The sequence below is a fragment of the Atractosteus spatula genome, chromosome 2 (assembly GCF_055471065.1).
Source record: "Atractosteus spatula isolate fAtrSpa1 chromosome 2, fAtrSpa1.hap1, whole genome shotgun sequence".
Taxonomy (NCBI): domain Eukaryota; kingdom Metazoa; phylum Chordata; class Actinopteri; order Semionotiformes; family Lepisosteidae; genus Atractosteus; species Atractosteus spatula.
Window position 1 is genome coordinate 46,588,216 of NC_142707.1, and position 19,990 is coordinate 46,608,205.

The window sequence follows — 19,990 nt, forward strand, 5'->3', positions numbered from 1 at the left end:
AGACTGAAAATGCTTTGAATCACACAGACTGAAATTCATGGACAAAACACTTTAGATTCACTTTTTTTTATTAAACAATTTATTTTATTTAATTTATAAATGACTTGCAAGAGCACGAAAAAGCCACTGTATGTGTAATTTTCAGGGTCAGTGTCCATTACTGAGTGCATCAGATCTGCTTCATATCTCTCTGGATGTTTCCAAAGGCTGCATGTACCTAGAGAAACTGCACTTTGTTCACAGGTATTTGGCAGAATTACATTTCTTTTTTGGAATTGAAATACTGTACAATTTTAATATGCATACTGTATGTGCGTATTTGGGTTTGCATGAAAATGTAATTTAAAAGAGCTTTTTATGTTTTATGTTAAAATGCTCTGTCAATGTTGGAAATCTGACTATTGTTTTGTGATTTGCAGTATTTTATTAGACATATGAATACCTGCCATGCTATCCCAATGACAAATGTGGTTCTGTTTAATTATCTTTAAAAATCTAAAGTGGGGTTTTCTCGTGCTGTTCTTAGTGACTCAGTCTGTGCTGGTATTTTTCCAGCTGGATTCCCCATTGTTTCATTGAACTAATAATCTGATTAATTAGATTTTTTAAACTGTTGTACTGCATGTTCCTAAAAATGCAAGGTTTTCAGGTTACGTAATTTTCTGTGGAATTTCTGAAAGGTGTAAAGTTTTCCCTTCCTAACTGGGAGTAAACCCTAGCTGATATTCGGTTCTGCCACAAGAATTTGTGAAAAAGCATGTGAGTTCTTCACTAGCTTTTGACTCTGCACAGTAAGCCCTCGGTTTACTGGACTAATGGGGAGAAGGGGTGTCTGTTATTGCCGAATGTCCTTTAAATCTTGAATGTTTTTCTTAGCCCCAAAACACACTATTACTGTATGTGAGAAAAAATCTACTATATGTATTGCAATAATTACTCCTTTATGGGCGGCAGTTGCATTTGGAAAGACAGGCTCAATACGTCTTACCGGCTGACTGACAGTTTTATTGACCTTTTTATTCCAGTGAGGCAAGTTGATCACAGAGCAGGTAAAGATACTGTAGGAAGACAGAAAACAGACATCCTCTTAGCTCAGATCGGGAGTAAGGAGAAAGAGAGGGGATGGTAGGAAGGGGTAAACCTGGGGCAAAAGGGGAGAGGTCTTGGGGGGTGCAGATCGCCACAAAGCCCCCCCACGCCCCCAGCGTCCTCGGATCCGCTGTCCGCTCTCAGAGAGAAGGGCAAGACATCCATCCCAGGACACTAGGCAGCCCGCACCCGCTCTCGGACTGTTTGGAGCCTGGTTTTGACGACCGTGCTGTCCTCTCTGGAAGGCACGTCCTTCAGCAGTAGGGTCCAGCAGTTCACAGTAGGTGGGGGGCACTCGCAGGTCCATGTGGTGCATTTTCGGCGCCCTCTGTGGAGCTCAGGCAGCAGGTCCCATGGCTCATGGGAGCAGTGCTAGAACCCACGTTCTGTGGGTCCAGGTGCTCTGCATTGTCTCTGGCTTCTGTGGGAGGAGAATGGTGAGAGCCTTGACCTCCAGTACACTGGGCACAAGAGAGCCATTGACCCTAACCCCTTATTTGCCATTCACTCAATTATTTACCAATACTTGAGGTTTTCGGGAACATTATAAGTTATATATATTATATATTATATATTTATTGTAAGTATAAGTCATAAGTTAAAATTTGTGGTTCAATAATAATCAAGATTCGTAGTTAGACCATAAATCAATAATAATCAAGATTCGTAGTTAGAACATAAATCAGCCCTGAATTCATGAAGACCTGGATATGGAAGCCATGATCTAAATAATTTAATACAATTTCATACATATAATGATATTTTTTTCCTTTTTAGTCCTAAAGGTTATGCAGAGTCTCTGATTAAACTGCACAGGAACATAACACCAATCCTTAAAATACAGAATCCAGCAGGTTTTATAAAACCCTTTAATTGATCAATAGCTGAAAGATCAACAGACCTTAGAAAAGTGTAAAATATAGTCCTAATTAGCTCAATTAGGTCGTGAAGACATGTGTAAGGTAGTTTTACTGTATATTGTTAACAGAGCTCAGTATTTCCTATTGAAATATGTGTTTGTCATTTGTCTGTGGGATAAATCCATCTTGGTGGTAATAGCATCACTGTGGATCCATAGATCCATTGTGTGGGATATGTTGGTATCTCCCATCTGGGGGATTAGGGGATTTAATCCCTTATCTTTGTTACTTTTGGAGAACTCATTGTTGAGAGGAGATATTTTGCTGTAAACAACGAATCTGTAATCCCCTTGCCAGGAAAAGGCTTAAACTTTACTTCAGGAAGAATTTTCTGGCACCTTTCATTCATTTCTTGTCTTGAGGGATTAAGCCTAGTATTTGTTTAACATTTTTTCCAAAAAAATATTCTTCTATTTTGCCTCTCTGCACATCTGTGCACAATGAGGGGTGTAATTTTGTTTTTAGACACCATAGTACTCTTCTGTTGTTGTGAGAATATCTGCCTCCCTGAGGGGTACATGGGCATCTTACTGGGTGACAGTCCCTCAGCACTATTTGGACATCTTCTCGGGGAAGGAGAATGAATGCCTTCAGGCACTTGGGCCCTTCTAGGACTGGAGTTGTGCACCACTGATGTACGGTGATTCCCTTCAAAAGATAAGTTTATCTCAATTACACACACAGAGATCTGGCTGCCAGGAACTGCTTGGTAACCGTGAAGGAGTACGATAGCCGTGACAGGACGGTGAAGATTGGAGATTTTGGTCTAGCTCGAGACATTTATAAAAATGACTACTACAGGAAGAAAGGGGAAGGGCTCCTCCCCGTGCGCTGGATGCCACCGGAGAGCCTTAATGATGGAGTCTTCACCACAGCCTCCGATGTGTGGTAAGAACATGAATTATGATTTTCTTTTGATCTGTCAAGCAAAGTCACAGGTCAATACCTCAGTCACGGAACAATACCTACAGTACTGTACACCGATTTGTTGAGCTGAACTGTATTTTGCTATCACTAATGGAATTTAATGGAATACCAAAAATAATATTCTTAATATCCTTTTAAAAAATGTTCTGAAAACAAAGTTGTGACTTTCGCCTCTAGTATTATGTACTGTAGCTCTAAACAACATAAGCTATTGAACTGTGTTTTAAGTAGGTGCACTTTGATACATTATGAACACTGTAACTTGAACAAGGATTAAGTGTGTAAAAATCAATATTAATCTTAATATATGCAATTATTCTTGCTTTTTGTAGGTCATTTGGGGTTCTACTGTGGGAAATTATGTCTTTCGGAAAACAGCCATACCCAGCCTATTCCAATGTTGAAGTCCTGCATTTTGTTAATTCAGGAGGACGACTACAATCTCCTAAGAACTGTCCTTATGATTTGTAAGTACATTTGCAAACAGTCAGTTTCAAGCTTATGATATAGTGACAATGTATGACTCTTTCACAATTACCTGTTCTTCACATTTATAATTAAATATCTTTGTGCAATTCTGGAGCAAAATGTTTTGAGGTTTTCAGTCATTAATTGTTTTCACATTTTATGTGACAGCGCTTGAAAAGCAAGTACCAATGGAATACATTGATAAACAGTACCATGAAATGAGGAATAGCCCCTCTGATCATGGACAATGCAAGTTATCCCAATCACAAAGAAGGATTCCTAGCACTGTGGAAATCAAAAAAAGAAATTACTCTTTTTCATATTCATTCTGAAAATCTGTTTTTATTACAATCTGTAAATTAATATAATTTATCAGTTAAACTTGCAGGTTGCTTTTCCCTTTTCTTACTCAGACAAACCCTAACACAAACCATAAATCTTTATATGGGAAAGTAGTAAAGTAAGAATTTTTTCATAAAAACAAATTCCACAAAAATGATACTAAAGGGACACTCTGGCCCTCTGCAGAGATGTATCTAAATCCAAAGCAATAGTAAGTGATTGTGCCTGGTGGATTTAAAATGAAGAATACATTTTTCACAAAGGTGCAAAAATACAGTTCCTTTCCATTAATTTAAGATGCGGGTATTTTTGGGTTGACAGTAAGGAATAATACTGTATCTCCTGTCATCTCGGCAACTCAGTAAATGCTATGCGATTTTATGTAGTGATTGAAATAACGGACTATTGACAATGAGGAAGTTGAGCAAGTTTATGGAGAAGCTATGGAATCAAACGCGATCTTCATAGGAGATTTTATTGCCTCATATGGAAACAAACAAAGGAGATTAAAACAGAGACTGGGAGAATATGGGTAAGGAAGATCAAATGAACACGTTGAATAATTACTTGTATTCTGCAAGTTCAACAAGTTGTTTGTGATGTACTGTATCCTTCTTTAAGAAGTAAGCTTCATGGTGCAAGACATCTCAGCAATAGAAGATTTCAACACCACTGGTAGTGACTATCATCTAGGAAGAAATACAATGCAGCTTATTTTGGCAAAGGAAAGAACTTGAACTTGAACTTGAACTTTATTGCCATATGTAACCGGTACTGGTACAATGGAATTCTTACTTACAGAAAGTCTCTCGATTGTAAGACAGAAATTGGTGAAGAAAAGGACTTCTAAAAGTTTGATGTATTGTCAGATAATATGATCACATTAGTGAAAAGGAGACAAGAAACTAGTGTTCTTGAAAACGTCTCTGGAAGAATAATCTGATCTAACTGAAGAAAACTAAGAATGTAACAGAAAGAACTGAGTGGATATTATAATATCAAAGTGGAAAGAAAGAAGTAAGAACTGACTCTACAAAAAGGAACAACATAAAACTCTTTAAGTGAATTCACAGGTTTCTGTGTTAAAAGTGCAAAGATCCTGAAACATGCTGAGCAGTTATACTGTACCACCAACTAACTAGTATTAGAATTGTTCATCAGGACACTCCAGCAGCTGCAGGTGACAATGAACCACCTTAATTAGTCTGTTACCGATCTTGTATAAGACCTTTACTAAAGTACCAGTCACAAGATTTGCCAAGCAACTAAAGGGTGAACAACCAGATCTAGATTTCCACCATTAATCATATTGATCAATTCTCCATCAGATAGCTTTATTTTTGCTCACTACAACAAGGCATTCAGTAGTGTAGTAGAAATGTAAGCTGTCATCAAAGCACTGTTTATCAAAAACATCTTTGTACTATCAAAAGTTGAAAAATACCTATGAAAATGTTATATTAAGGATCCATTTCCTTGAGAAAAGTGAGACAATAAGTATTCAAAGAGGTGTGAGACAAGGCCAAGCCATTTTTCAGAAAGTTTCCATTACAGTCTGCTACTGCAAAAAGGAATGCTGGAGCACCACTGGTTCAGGAGAGAGCAGATACAGTATGTGCTCTCAAACCCAACATATGCTTCAAGCACCTTGTATAAGAACTGATTTTTATCTCTGATTTTACTGCAAGTAGCTCTGGGGCTGGGGGAACAGCTGTCTTTTCAATCAGTATGAATCCCAATCTGCTAGCATAAGAACTGGGTCACAGGTTCCACGCTGTGAGCGTAAGAGCCAGTTTCACTTTTTTCCTCAATTACAAAGTGCTGGAGAACCACAGGGATGGAGGCTGGAAGATAGCCACTGTTTTCTCAAGTCCAACCTAAGTTGTAAGCAGCTTGTTGAAATTCTGCTTTCGCTCTATGTACAATGCTCCTCTACTGTGTGCAGAGGGCTGGTGCTTTAAAGGTTCAGAGACCTAGGGAAGTGCACAGTTTTGCTGTGTTCTTCTACTGCAAGATGTGTGCTGTAGCACCAGATGGGTCTGAGTCTATAGGTCTCCAGCACACTGCTTGTTGTCCAGAACCTATACAGTTTGTGTTCTTCAACTTGGTTTCACAAGCAACTCGTATGAACACTAGTGATGGAATGCTGGATCTTCACAGCCTGAGGCCAGAGGGAGAGCAAGGATATACTCAAACCCAGCATGAATTCCAAGCTCCAGTGTCAAGTTTCCTAGTTCTGAAGCAGGACCTCTGAAGCAGGTTTGCTGGGTTGCCAGGTTAGTGATAAGGTATTGAAAAGGTGGGGAGGGACTGGACCTGGATAGTGATCTGTAGTAATTGTGATACTGGTGAGAGGGTTTTAGAGGATCAGTAACCAAATGGATTGTGAGGCTCTGAGCGACTATAGCCATTTGATGCTCATTACAATGGGATTCTCCTTTGCAGTGGGGGACAGCTTCTATAGTTGCCTCTCAGTAATGTAGTTGAACGTGTTCCCTGAGTTATAGTATGGCTAGCTGCTGCCAATTCTGATAAGATGTTCTGCAGTGGCTTCTGGATGAAGGTGAACTTTGTATGATCTGTCCCTGTTGGGTTGAGGTGAGTGTTGCTGCTACACCCACCTGTACTGTTTTGCTAAGTTTTCTCTAGACTTGTCGCACCTCTTTGGAGTGACTACTGTAATTCTATGAGGGATGACTTTTGGCAACACACCTCACCATACTGGTACCTGATAGGTCCAGAAATCTCAAACCATTTGTCTGCTTGTTCTGCAAACTCTGGAGATTTCAGGGACACTGTTAGCAATCCAGTAGGGAGCACTGATTATTTTCGTTCTGCTTCTGAATATACACCCATAGGGCTAGAAGAGAGGGCTATTAAACTGCCAGGTTGTGTTTTCAGGGCCCAGGTGGTGCTGGATGTGGATAACTTACTGGATTGCATATGCTGAAATTCAGGTTGATGTCCTAAAGGGTAGTTTGTAGATTTTGCGGTTGAAGGTGTTGAGGGAGTTGAGTTGAGACTACAGTAGTTATTATTTTTTGTTGCTTGAAAAGAAGGATCTGCGCATGTGGCTGGAAGGTTGCCGGTTCATATCCCACGGCCGGCAGAGGAATCCTACTCCATTGGGCCCCTGAGCAAGACCCTTAACCCCAACTGCCGTATAAATGGGTGGCCCTGTGCTCTGACCCCAAGCTTCTCTCCCTGTTTGTGTGTCTCATGGAGAGCAAGTTGGGGTATGCCAAAAGACAAATTCCTAATACAAGAAATTGTATATGGCCAATAAAGTGATCTGATAATAACCACTATCAAAGTAGTATTTAAGATCTGTTCATCTACAGTATTGAGAAGTGAATAAGAAATATTTCATTCAAAGTAATAAGTACATGCAATTAATTACATTTTTTCAAATTACTTCTACTGTACATGTAACTAATACTTTGTAAAACCAATCTAAGAACATGTAATAGGTAATTACATATGATTAAGCATAGTAGGGGAAGATATACAGTAGATCAACGACTATTCTATCACTTTCTTTAGTGCAAAATTATACAGTTTCTGAGATTTTGCTTTCCCTGTTTAATATCAGTTGAATTATAATATAGCAAAAGATCAGTCATGTAAGTATGACATATTTTATACAGTTTTTGAATAATCACTATCATACAAAAGTTGTTTATGTTTTCTTTGTAACTGTAGCTGCACATATTTATTTCTATCGCAATTGTGTTTCTCCTACTCTTGTTGGAGAAGTTGAAGAAGTGAACTCCTGAATTTCACCCGCAAAATTAAATTTGTGATCCTCCTGTTTTTGTGAACAGCAGAACCCTTCACATCCTACACAGAGTAAGAATATAATCAGGCTATTATTTTCCCTGTGTAATTTCTCTGAACCTTGAGTGTATCCAAAGTATTTAATATCACCATTGTATGACAAACAGATCTTTTTTTTTAAAAAGGCTTTCTGGGATGTATTCCTTTAGAGTCTCACCCTGAGCTGAAAATTGCTAATTTTCAGAAGAACAATTCTGTATCTCTGTAAACCTTGAGGGCATTTGAAGTATTTCATGTCACAGTTGCATGACAAACTGGCATTTTTTAAAAGGCTTTGTATCCTTTTAATGTCCCCCTAAGTGAAAAGTGCTACATTTCACATCAACTATTATATAAAACTGTTATTAAAAAATTCTAATATTGTTTTCATTTAACATGTTTTAATTTTATGAAGACATAATGGAAGAAGGTTTCAAAAGAAGCTACAAAAGCATTCTCGCTGTAGAGGATACTGCATAGGTAATTACTTCTGTCTAAGAATTGCACTGTCTGCATTTATAATCCTTTCATTTATTGATGAAACTAAGTAAGTGTGTGCTTTGAACTATAGTCAACAACTAATATAAGAATGAACAACATTCCCGTTTTGCAACAATATATGGATGTTTCTTCATAGATCCTTTCACTTCTGCATTTTCCTTTGTCTTCTTGTTCAATTACGCCAAACCTCAGCACCTGCATGCATGGCCTGTCAGTAAAGCACACATCTCTTTATTCCCTCACTTTGTTGAAAAAGGAATGCTTAGATGTTTTTCATTCCAAATTCTCCTAACATGCTTCTGAGCCTGCACAGTACAGACCATTATTAATTGTCCTCTATCAGCTTCAGTTTTATTATTGTCGTTCAACTAAATTACAGAGCTTTGACGTGAAAGGAGAATTCAAAGGACAAAATAGCTTAAATGATTAGTGCTGCAGTTGTATAGTATGTAGGAGAGTATGAGAAAGTGTGTGGGAGTGCAGATGAGCGCCCAAAATTATTATTTGCATTACTCTTCCTCTGCTTGTCCTTACAAGTGCTGGGAGTTGTTACTCTACATTATAGATTTGCATGCATATAGATACTTCCACACAATTTAAGCCTGAAAAATACACATTTTCTTTTAGTATGTGGGTTATTTGAAATCCACAGCATACTGTAATAATATTATACATTTATTATTTGCAGTGGGAAATTAATTTATTGCACATAGATGCAAAATCATTATTTTAAAACAAAAGGATGTGATTTGTAATTACATTGAAGTGAAAAAATAACTTTTAAATCCTAGTTTTTTATTTATGTTTTTTCTGTTTACCTGAAAAAACTATAGATTCCCAATCTATCTCAACACTAACTTAAATGAATCAAGAAAATCCTATTTTTTATAATTTTTTCTTTGTAAGACAGTTAATGGCTGTAGTGTACCCCCTCATTTACTAGTTAGGATATTTAGTATGAGTAGTTTTCAGTAACTCCCTTGCTCATTGGCAAACAGGTAAAACACTTAATGATAACTGTCAAGATAATAAATGAAAGTGAAAAGACCTTTTTTAATTTTTCTAGCATGATTAGCACTAGTGGTAGCTACAGTGTCTTCGGGAAGGACCAAAAACCCTTATGGTCATGAAACTGCCACTAGTGAATGTCATTCCCAGATTGACCAAAAATTGAGTCTCATGCATTGTGTAAATAGCATTTGCAAAATATTCAAAATTCCCTTTTCATGAGAAATAGTCTCCTAGTACCTTTCTAAACATACAGTATTATGAGAATAATTTTCTTCCAGCTTTGGACCAATAGTATCGTTGGTCGTTACAGATAAGTACATAAAGAGAATAAAATAATCAGTCGATTAAGGGTTTTGAGATGATGGGTGCATGATATCACATCCCCATTTTTACTGTATTTATCTTACAACTAAAATCCACAAGGTTTAATGATCACCATTGTGCATAAGTGAAATATGAGCTAGATAAATATTTTCCCATAAACAAACTAAGAAGGTGTCTTTTGAAGCAAATACCTTCACTTGCGTGTTTTGATACTGAAGTGGAATTTACATCCAGTTACACTTGGATATAAAACTGAACTGTGGCAGCATGGTGATGCAGTGGTTAGCATTGCTGCCTTGCAGCACTGGGGCCCAGGGTTCAATTCTGAATGTCGGGTTCTGTCTGCATGGAGTTTGTACTGTATGTTTTCCCCCGTGTTCGCTGGGTTTTCCTCTTGATGCTTCCTCTGACAGTCCAAAGTCATAGTGTTAGGTTTATGGGTTTCTGGTAAAAATTGGCCCTGGTGTGAGTGTGTGCATATTTGTGTCTGTGTGTGCCTTGCAATAGGCTTGCATCCCATATAAGGTGTACCCTGCCTTGCCAGGGTAGTCTCTGGCTCTTCCATGACCCTGTACTGGATAAAGCAGGTTAGAAAATGGATTGATGGTAAAACTGAATTGCATTCCTTTTTTTCAAAAGGCATTATAAAGGTGACAAAGAAATTAAAAATTCATTATCCCTAGTTCTGTCATAATCATTTCTATTAATTGTTTGCTTATGGCTATTGGATATCATGTATAATATAATACAATAATAATTTGAACTCCATGTCTCTAAATACAAAAATATAAAAGTGCACTCTCTAAGAATGTGTGCATTGGGCACAAAGAGCATACTGAGGATACAGTATCGTAAGATAAAGATACAGTATTTCTTTCACAAAGCATGTGAAAAGAAGATCTGCAACATACATTTTTGTGATGTAATGTTCAGCATGAGTGTGTCAAACATAGAGGCATTTGTCATTATTTTTGTAGAAGTGTGCTTTTATTCCAGATATCTGAATGCCAATTATAGTTATTCTAACCTCTTAAACAAATTATTTTTTCATTCCTGTCAGGAAATACTATCAGATCTAAATAGAATGGTACAGGGTAAGACACTATATGGACAAACTGGAAGGCTAGAACTGCTGTCCCAGAATCAACTGAATTGTAATGTCACCAAACATTCAGCTGTGAAAATGTGCCTGCAAAGTGCTAGTCATGTCAGTATTCTTTGATTGTGTTTTCCTACTTTTTATTTATAACCAAAGCATACTGTACCTAATTTAACTTTTATAAGAATCATTTTCATTAAATATGAATGAAAAATGCTTAAAACTTTGAATTGTGATGTGATGTTTAACTGAGTAATTGAGCTGTGTTGCTAGATATTTTCAGACATTTAGAAGCAGGGAGCATTGCAAGACAAATAATGACTTCATGTAACATATAAATCCCACGATCACTAAAGAAATGATTAAGTAACTCAGAATCTTATCAATTACTAAAGCACTTTACAATAAGAAGAGAAAAACAGATTTACAAGTTAGCACAATTAAAAACAAGGGTTAAGGGTTAATGCTGTAAAAAATACTGGAAACCGAAGTAGACCTGGTAAAATTCCTCACCCAAAAATGTGTCTTGAAGACCTGCTCAAGGACAGATATGAAATAATAAATTGACAACTCGGAAGCAGGTCAAAATAAACTTCTGCAGGGGGAGGGGAGATTGTCATAAGCCAAGAAGAGCAATTTTCATTTTCAGCTGTGAAAAGCAGATTTGTGATGTATGTACTGTACTGTATATTCATTACGATTATTGTGTGATTATAATACTAATAATGAAAATGATGTGGTTACTAGGGGGCACTGTTTGCCAATTCACAGAAACTTCTGAAAATAATGCATTGGTTATATCCAATTTAAAATGCACAAAAAACTATTTTAATCACTTGATAAAACATTTTCATGCCACAACAACACAAAATTAAAAAAAAAAAGTTTCAGGTCTCTTTGATTTGGCAGATATACAGTAACATTTCACTTTACACTTTAATACAGTTAATTCAGCATTCTTATTAATTAATGATCATTGTTTTTTTAATGAAAATCCATGCTTCTTCCTTTCTCGCACAACAGGATACAGTTGTTGCTGTCCAGTATATAGCAACAGTTAAGTAGTAGCTACAATTATAGTGGCTACAATTTTGATTATATAAAAAAAAACATATATTTAACACAGTCCATTAAAGTAATTAAACACGTTACTGAAAGGTGGTTTTAAAAACTGGTGATTGTAAAACTCTTTGAAGAATGGATTGTTCACATCATTATTTTACAAAATACAAAAAGGTCTTCTATGCTGTACTCGTCAGTAATATGTTTCATGTGTTTTCTTCAAAATATAGTTTTGTGAATAAAACGCTAAATTGGTAAAGTTATGGATAATGCAGAAACAAATAGTGCATGCTTCTATTTTAATATTTTAATGGACATCATTTAAAATGTAAAATTGTTGAGCAAACTGCAATGTTTGGTGTTTATTGCTAAGTTGATGCCAGGAAGAAAGCTACATGTAGTGTTGGGGAAATACAGTGCATGGTAGTTAAATGTTAACCTGAGAGTGAGAGAAGGCAGCAATAATTTATTACAATCTGAGTGATACAGTATGTACTGTAATACCTTCATACCTGATTTACAGTAGGTCAGTGTATATAGCCATTTAATAGCTGTTTCATGATATTCTGTACAACCTCTAAAAAGCATTAGTAATTTTGACTACAACTTTCAAAGGACAGACCTTAAAGAGAATTTAGGCTCTTGGAGATCATTTCAACTTCTACTTCCATTTTACTTTAGTGGTTGTTAAATTACATGGCGTAAAGCAAATCAGTCTTGTAATCATTAATCTTTTGATGTCTCTTTTAATGACTATCATTATGTTATTGATCTTGATGAGTATTTATTTTTAATGTAATTAGTTTTTCTAATGTTTTTCTAATGGTTCAAGATCTCTATCTGTAGAGCTTGTTTTGAAGGTGAAAAGCTGTGTGTTAACTTGTTTTAAGCTACAACTGAAACATGCCGGTTCTCAGCATGTCATCCAGAAGAATAAAGAAGGAGGCATTAAATTAGATGGCATATTTTTTTTACTCTTCATATTGTAAGTCAGGATATAGTGACCCGTCCAGAAAGTGTGGGTATATCAGGTACCTGTAAAGAGTATATACAGGATTGGAACTGCAAAACTCCTATAGAGTTCAATTGCAACCTTCTAGGTTCTTAGAAGCATTTTTGATTTGCAATTTGCATTGTATGTTTTGACTGAGTCTAATGTTTATGATAACACTTTCCAAAATGTACAGTTAAACAGCAGTTTCCGATAGAGCAAATAAAATTGAGAGTTTATACATCTTATTTAGCATACTAGTCTCTAATCCACTGGAGATGTGTTTTACAAACCTGCTGTAACTTTCAAACAATGGATTGACAGGGACACCCCATATTCGCTGCTTGTCTGCTGAGGTTGTCTGTTGAAGCGTACAAACCATGCTTATTTATGAATAACTACAGATTACCACTTTGAAACCTGATATCAAAGACCTCACATCTTTTCAAACAATCTCACACCAGATAATCAAAAAGGCTCAGAGAGAGAGCAAACCCTGGTTTTCACCTTAACCATTTCTTGAAACTGAACTCAGTATTTTCGCTTATTTGCTTCACACTTAATTGCTTTGAAAAAGTGAATTAACAACTGTACACCCACATTACATACATTGGAGTACATTGCAAATGTCAGTAAAGATTTGGTTCGGATATCTCAAACCATAGATGTCTTCTGCAAGTGGTGGGTGGATCAGTAAGTGTAATTCTTTCTGCTGGACCATAATTTGCAAACCCAGTGTGGTGACTGGGGACACTGCGGTGTAGGAGGTGCCATCTTTAGAAAGACACATTAAACCGAGATACTGACTGCTTGATCATGAAAGATTCCATGGCCCTGCTCAAAAGAGCAATACGAGTAAAAGACAGAATAATGTGGCCTGCCTGAAGTCCCTCCCTGGTAGATGAAGATTGCTCGAGTGCAGTTGTTGGATTCTGTTACAGGTTTTACTTATAAGCCAGTGTGCAAATGGTAGTGTCTGTCTTTTGGGCATTATTTTTCTTCTGCCTGTCCAAACTCAGTTGATCTCAGATCAGCCTGTGGAGTGATACCACAGGCGGTGTTTTGTTTTTAGTTATTTCAACAGGTGTGGTTGAGCCCCTGAGATGTTGCCCAACAATAAGATATTGCCCTTTTTTCTTGTTAGTGAATATCACCTGTCACTTTCAACTCTTCGCTTAAGAGATGGAGAACTCATCCCCGCTAAGGGCACTCAGCACACCTTAGCTTCACACCTCACAAATCAGACCCCTCTCATCCCTTCTCTTTCTTCCTTTCCACTGTTTCCTTTTTTTTCTTTGACTGTGCTTTTCAGGCAGTAAATGCTTTTCTGCTTCATTAGGTCTCCACTGAGAGCCCTCCACAGGGCTGTGCACTCCACAAGCCCTGGGGCCAGGCCTTAATGGCCAGAGCAGCCGAATCTCAGCTCTTAGGTATCCCACAGGCAGGAAGTGTTAGAATATCAGTTTACTTGCCAGGTAAGATTCTGTTTATTTACTAGTTTTAGTGCTGATCCAGGGTCTTACAACAAAAAGAAGAAGTAATCTGACTTTGAATGTGTGGCAAGTTTGACATTTAAAATAGCGGACACTTAATCCTGCTATTGTGACTGTCCTGGTGCTTCACTGCTGCCATTCTCACATTCCTTTTCTACAGAAGAATCAAAACTCGAAAGTTATTTTTACCTAATGTGTTAAACAGTAGTCAGTAAACATTTGTACTTTATAATTGCTTCTCCTAAATGGTGTATTTAAATAATTTTGTAGGCATACTGTATTGTAGGAAATCTATTTTGTTTTTTACTTGTGTTTTGTATGTTTTCTGATCTTTTTTTCAGAACTTCCACAGTATTTTCTGGTGTGCTAATGTAACCCGCATTTGTTCCTTTGAAGTTTTGCTTCAGATACATGAAATTTGAATGTCGCTATTATATAGAACATTTGCCATTTTCTTTGAAGATGTTTTGAGAATGATACATTTTTTTAATTTAGAAAATGCATCGTTATTAACACAGATCCATCAAGAAAGTAACACAGTCCAGAGTGAAAAATGAGAAGGAGGGGGCTGAGTCATCTCAGACTGGGGTGACCAGCAACCTCACACCAGGTCATTGCACGGCTCAAGAGAGAGCTTAGCCTTCACCACTTTTTGAAATTGAACTGGATGTTTCACGCTTCGTTTCAGACCTAATTGCTTTGCAAAAATCAAATTAAGAACTGTACAAACACATAACACACAAGCAGTAAGAGCTGTCAATCACACACTGTTGTTGAAGTACATTACAAAGCGTCATTGCAATATATCTTGGCTAATATATTTTTTATTTGTTGAACATTTATGCATGCATTGTGTTTGGGAATGTACAATTGAAATGAATGTTCCACAATTAATGTATAATAAACCTAGTGTTAGACACAAGTAAGACTTTTTGAGAATCTTAACTCCTGGTGACTTGCAGCAAAATGTTCAAAAAGCATGGGAGTCTACAGTATGTCTGCATGTCAGTTAGCTGTCCTAGTCTTATAGTTGCTTTGCTACAGATCTTGCCTGGATTGAAATGATTTTTGTGCATTTTGGTTTAGCAAACATCAAAAACATGCAGCACAATGCTTTGCTTGAAGGCTGTCATAGAGAAGATCAGAGATAGAACAGCTCAGTGAGCTTTTACCTGATGAAGACATAGCAGCATTTCTTTTAAGAGTGTAAACATACAAGTACGCTCCATTTACAGACAGAGCTCCATGTTCAGATGGAAACATTAGAAACCCTGTACCATTGTCTGTATTTCCTTAGACTGAAAGAAGATTTTTATAATCAGGAAATGCTGGTTTTACATTAACATCCTTATACAGTCTGAAGAACTTGGCTATAGTTTAGACTCAGTTTATGCCACGTTACATTTTGCTGACTAAAAAATAAAAATAAATTGACAAACAAGGCTGCAATTTATGGAAACGATTTATTTTGGCAGATATGACTTGATGTTGAAATGCTGGCACAAAGAACCCAGTAAGAGGCCAAGCTTTCATTATGTCCAGGACTGTCTGGAACAGCTGAGGGAATCTCCACTGAACTGCCATTACAGTCCTGACAGCACTGCTGGAGCCATAAATCACGCCTTCCAAGGTGAGTGCCAGTCATGTACCGGGAAGCAATCTGTATTCTGTTCTTCTGAAGGGCATTCCGGAATTTTCTTTCTTATTAATGCTTTCTCTGCTTTGAGCCTTTGATCTTTTAGTACCTCTCTTAACTTTTTAAGTAAGCAGTGGTTGGTTGACAGAATGAAAACATTAAATTTGTTTTGTATGTAGCAGTTTGTCTTCACAATAGTTTAATTCAAAACTATTTCCAGTAAAATATTGAAAATACAAATTCAGATATTACCTTCAAAACAGGACATTTTTCTCTGTTGTATATAATTAAAGCATTCCAATTTTAAAACTTTTTAAAAAGTGGTTGGCACAGTGGTGCAGTCATATTGATTGTTTTCCCTCAAAAATGTTAATGTAGGAAAGTGGGGTGGCATAGTGGTACACATGGTGGTAGGTGCTCTGGTTTCCTCCCACAGTTCAAAAACATACTTGTACTGTAGGTCAATTGGCTTCTGGGAAAACTGGTGTCCCATTCAGGGTACATCCTCCCGCTTCACCCATTGCTTGCAAGAATTGGCTCAAGCCAATTGGCCCTGTCACATGATCTTGTATTGAATTAAGCTGTAAGAAACAGAGTGATGGTTGGCAAACCAGACAATCAAAGCCCTTTCACTATGAAACGTTTTACAAAAAATTCTACTGTGGGCCAGCATTGTCAGTGATAGTCTGTTGCACAATGGATGTGATTTAACCACATTTTGCATGGAAATTAATGTCTTCTCCTAATTTCTTAATCTTCTTTCAAAAAATCAATTTGGAACTAAATCAGACTTCACTCCACTGCAACTTAGTTTAGGAACAGGTTAAGGTTTATTCCATGCTGGAAAGAGAAGAAAAGAAACACAACGTTTTGGCTGTGACGTTGTCTTCTGTAACACACCCGAACAGCCAAAATGTTGACTCCACAGAAGAAGAAGACTCCATAGCTGAAACATTGTATTTCTTTTAATCTCTTTTCAGCATGGAATAAACCTTAACCTGTTCCTTTGTAGCCTATGCATGCTGATGCAGCTACCTACTTGAACTATCTACTCTGTAAACTCTGTAGTAAACTATTGACTGTCAAGAACGTCAATAAATACTAAGCCTGTAATTTGTGATTGGGCCTTGGTTTACCTTACGTTTGGGAGTGGGGCTGGACTAGAGAGGTAAATAATTTTCACATTTTCTTCAAAGTGTTTGTTCAGTCAGAACTTCATATTAAATAAATTAACCTTAAAAATCTTAAATCTCCTTTATTCCAAGGCCTTTAGTGTAGCTGATTTTAAGACACTTATAAAAACCACAGAACTGTTGCAAGCTATTTTAAATGTTGGGTCTGATAACTTAACTTGCAACAATGTACGCCATAAGTATACTTCATACTGAATTATAGTTACCATACTGAGGTTACCAAGGACTGAACTACACATAAATCACTACGTAATCATGGATCCTGCAGCTTTCAGTATGAAATTATACTCTTATAATTTTTCAAAAAGACAAAAAAGCAACACATGCTATCACGTTTTCTCTGTCTTTTTTGTCTTGGCTGTTACATTTCTAGTCCAGTATTGAAGACAAACGTAATTTGTTCATTTAGGTTTTAAAGCACTTTTGACATATGCCCCTTCACCAGCCTGCCTTAGCTGTAGCAATGTCTGATGTTTGTTTCACAGAACTAATTTCTTTTTTTTGGAAATGGTGCACATCTCAGTGAAGGATAATGACGTTAAGTCCTCAGTTGACAAGCCACGCAGAAAGTGAAAAAGTGAATTGCAAATGAAGACAATCACAAGATGACATGCCTTCAGTTTTTGATTTACTTTTGTAAATAGAAATCCAGTTTTGGCCTAGCCTTTAAAGCTTTTAGGAGCATGAGAAAAGTAATGTATCGAAGCTGTTTTTTATTGTCTTTGTGCTCAAAGTTATCAGGTCAGCCTCTATACCCATCAATCGTTCTTCCCACCACCAATATGCTTAACACACTGTTTTCTGTCAACAGCCTGTCTTTGTTGGTTTTCATGGTACATTACTTTAAGAATCTTCTTTTTCCTCTCTGGCTTTTTGTCAGTCATCCATAACCGGGGCTCTTGTTTGTTCTACAATAAGAACTGTTGCAAAGCACCTTAGTTATTCAAAGCATTCTGAAAACAAAGACTAACAGCTCCCTTCAGTATCAGTGTATTTTTGTACATAAACAGTACACACTGCTATGCAAAGAGAAACTCTCACTCAAGCCTAGCCCACATTAAGTACATGATAGGTACAGTAAAATAAGGGGCATCTAGTAGTTTGCCAGATGCCTTGTTATTTAAACTTTAGACAAATTACTCATTCTTTATAATGAAATATAAAGTCATGTTGAATTTTTTTCCCCAAAGATGTTAATATAGACAGGCGGGATGGGACAGTGGTGAAGTGGTTGACATTGTTGCCTCACAGCACTGAGTCCCTGCGTTCAGTTCCCTGGCTTCTGTCTGCGTGGAGTTTTGTGTTCTCCCCATGTTTATGTAACTTCCCACAGTCCAAAGACATATTGGTAGGTTAATTAGCTTCTGTGAAATTGGCCCTTGTGTGAGTGTGTGCATGCTTGTGTTGTGTCTGTGTCTGTGTCTCTGAGTGCTCTGTGATTGACTGCCATCCCCTCAAATGTGTAACCTGCCTTGCACCCAGTGCTTGCTGACATGGGCTCCAGCTTCCCCATGACCCTGGATTGGAAGAAGCGATTAGAAAATGGATGGATGTTAATATACAGTAGAAAGGCACCTAATACTGTCTAATTAGCCATCCATCCTTTATCAGAAGGCTGCTCAGTCCGGTTTTCCTGAGCAACAATTCAGAAACAGCAATTAACCCAGCCAGCTTGTCTTTGGAAGGTGAGAAGAAACAGGAGCATCCGGATAAACCCACATGACCGAGAGGTGAACATGAAACCCTTATTCATAAAGTGCCCCAGTCTGAAATCGAACCCAGAGCCCAAGAACTGTGAGGAAGTAGGAAGTGGCTCAACCAGTAGAGGTGCTTGGTCAGAACGCAGACTGGGGCTGATCCAGATGTTGCTGGTTCAAGCCTGAGTCATGTCACTGGTAGGCTTTGGCAGGGATATGACTAGGGGCTTTAGGGTTTGCTCAAAAGGCTTTGCTCAGAGCAGCATTGGTGCATGTCATTGTTGTCCCTAAGTAGTACAGTATATGAAAAAAGCAATTGGTGATTCGTCTGTTTTATGTTGATGCAAAATGTATACATACATTTATTCACATATAATACAAGACCGTCAAGCATTTAACTAAATTAAAACTAAATTTAAAACTTTTAACTCAAAAAAGCAACTGAAGTGGTTCGTAACTAACTAAAGATTAAATGAACATGCAATAATTTCAAAATGGCAGCAATTTAACTCAATGAAGGACTTAGTGTGCCAAAAGCAGTGTGTGGGCTATGACTAACCAACAGAGGAAACCAAGATTTAAACTAGCCCCATGTACAGCCAACCAAACTTAATTTATGCAAAACAAAGAGTAAGAACTGTTCGAGTGCGCCAGCAATATCCTTGGATTTGATAAGAAATGAGAAAAAACAATTGAGAGATTGATGGGTGTAAAATTTAGTTAAATGTGACATGAGGAAATTCCATAGAGATAAACAGGATGCAAAGCTTATTTAAAAATATTTACACCTAAAAGAAGAATATTTTAATAAACCCTTAGAATACAAATGTATTTCTTTAAACAATATGCCTGATGGAAGAGAAAAGGAAAATTTAAAAGAAAATCAGACGTCCAGTGGTAAACATGGATGAGGTTGTGGAAGATAAGGGCAGGTTTCTGTTCTTCAGAAATGGGTTAGATTTGTGTGGAAGAAAGTGCAATAGATGCTGTATTCTGCCTGGTTTTCTGCTTGGACTCCATCAAGACATTTTGTGTGATTTACTGTAACAAAGAAGAAAACAAAGCTGATTGCAGAATGCACTGAAAAATGAGCAAAATATCTGGAAACATGCCAAGAACTGGCTACAAGAAACCAAATGGTCTAAGTTGTAAAAGGGCAGTGAAGTTTACAATTAAGGGTGCCAAAATACTTTAATTACTGTAAGTAAAAAGATAGGATTTATTTTTTCCATATTATTTGCCATGTTATGACAATACCTTTTGCTTTACTGTACAGTTTAATCTTTATATTCTTTATTAAGTTATATTGTTGTTTTATCCGCCTAGTATACTTATATATAATGCTGTTTATATATAATGTCTTGTTGTTTTTTATGGTATTCTCTGTTGCTAAAATTACAGTACATACTTTTTACATTAGT

At 37.1% G+C, this 19,990-nt stretch overlaps 1 protein-coding gene across 1 annotated transcript in view; it reads left to right on the forward strand.

Moving 5' to 3' along the window:
* ros1 (c-ros oncogene 1, receptor tyrosine kinase) overlaps positions 1–19,990 on the forward strand; it is a 55,865-nt gene that overhangs the window by 33,802 nt on the left and 2,073 nt on the right. Inside the window, exons 31-34 of the mRNA XM_088936168.1 lie at positions 146–243; positions 2,694–2,897; positions 3,269–3,403; positions 15,519–15,673. Coding sequence (XP_088792294.1) covers positions 146–243; positions 2,694–2,897; positions 3,269–3,403; positions 15,519–15,673 — 592 coding nt within the window. The remainder of the gene's footprint in view (positions 1–145; positions 244–2,693; positions 2,898–3,268; positions 3,404–15,518; positions 15,674–19,990) is intronic.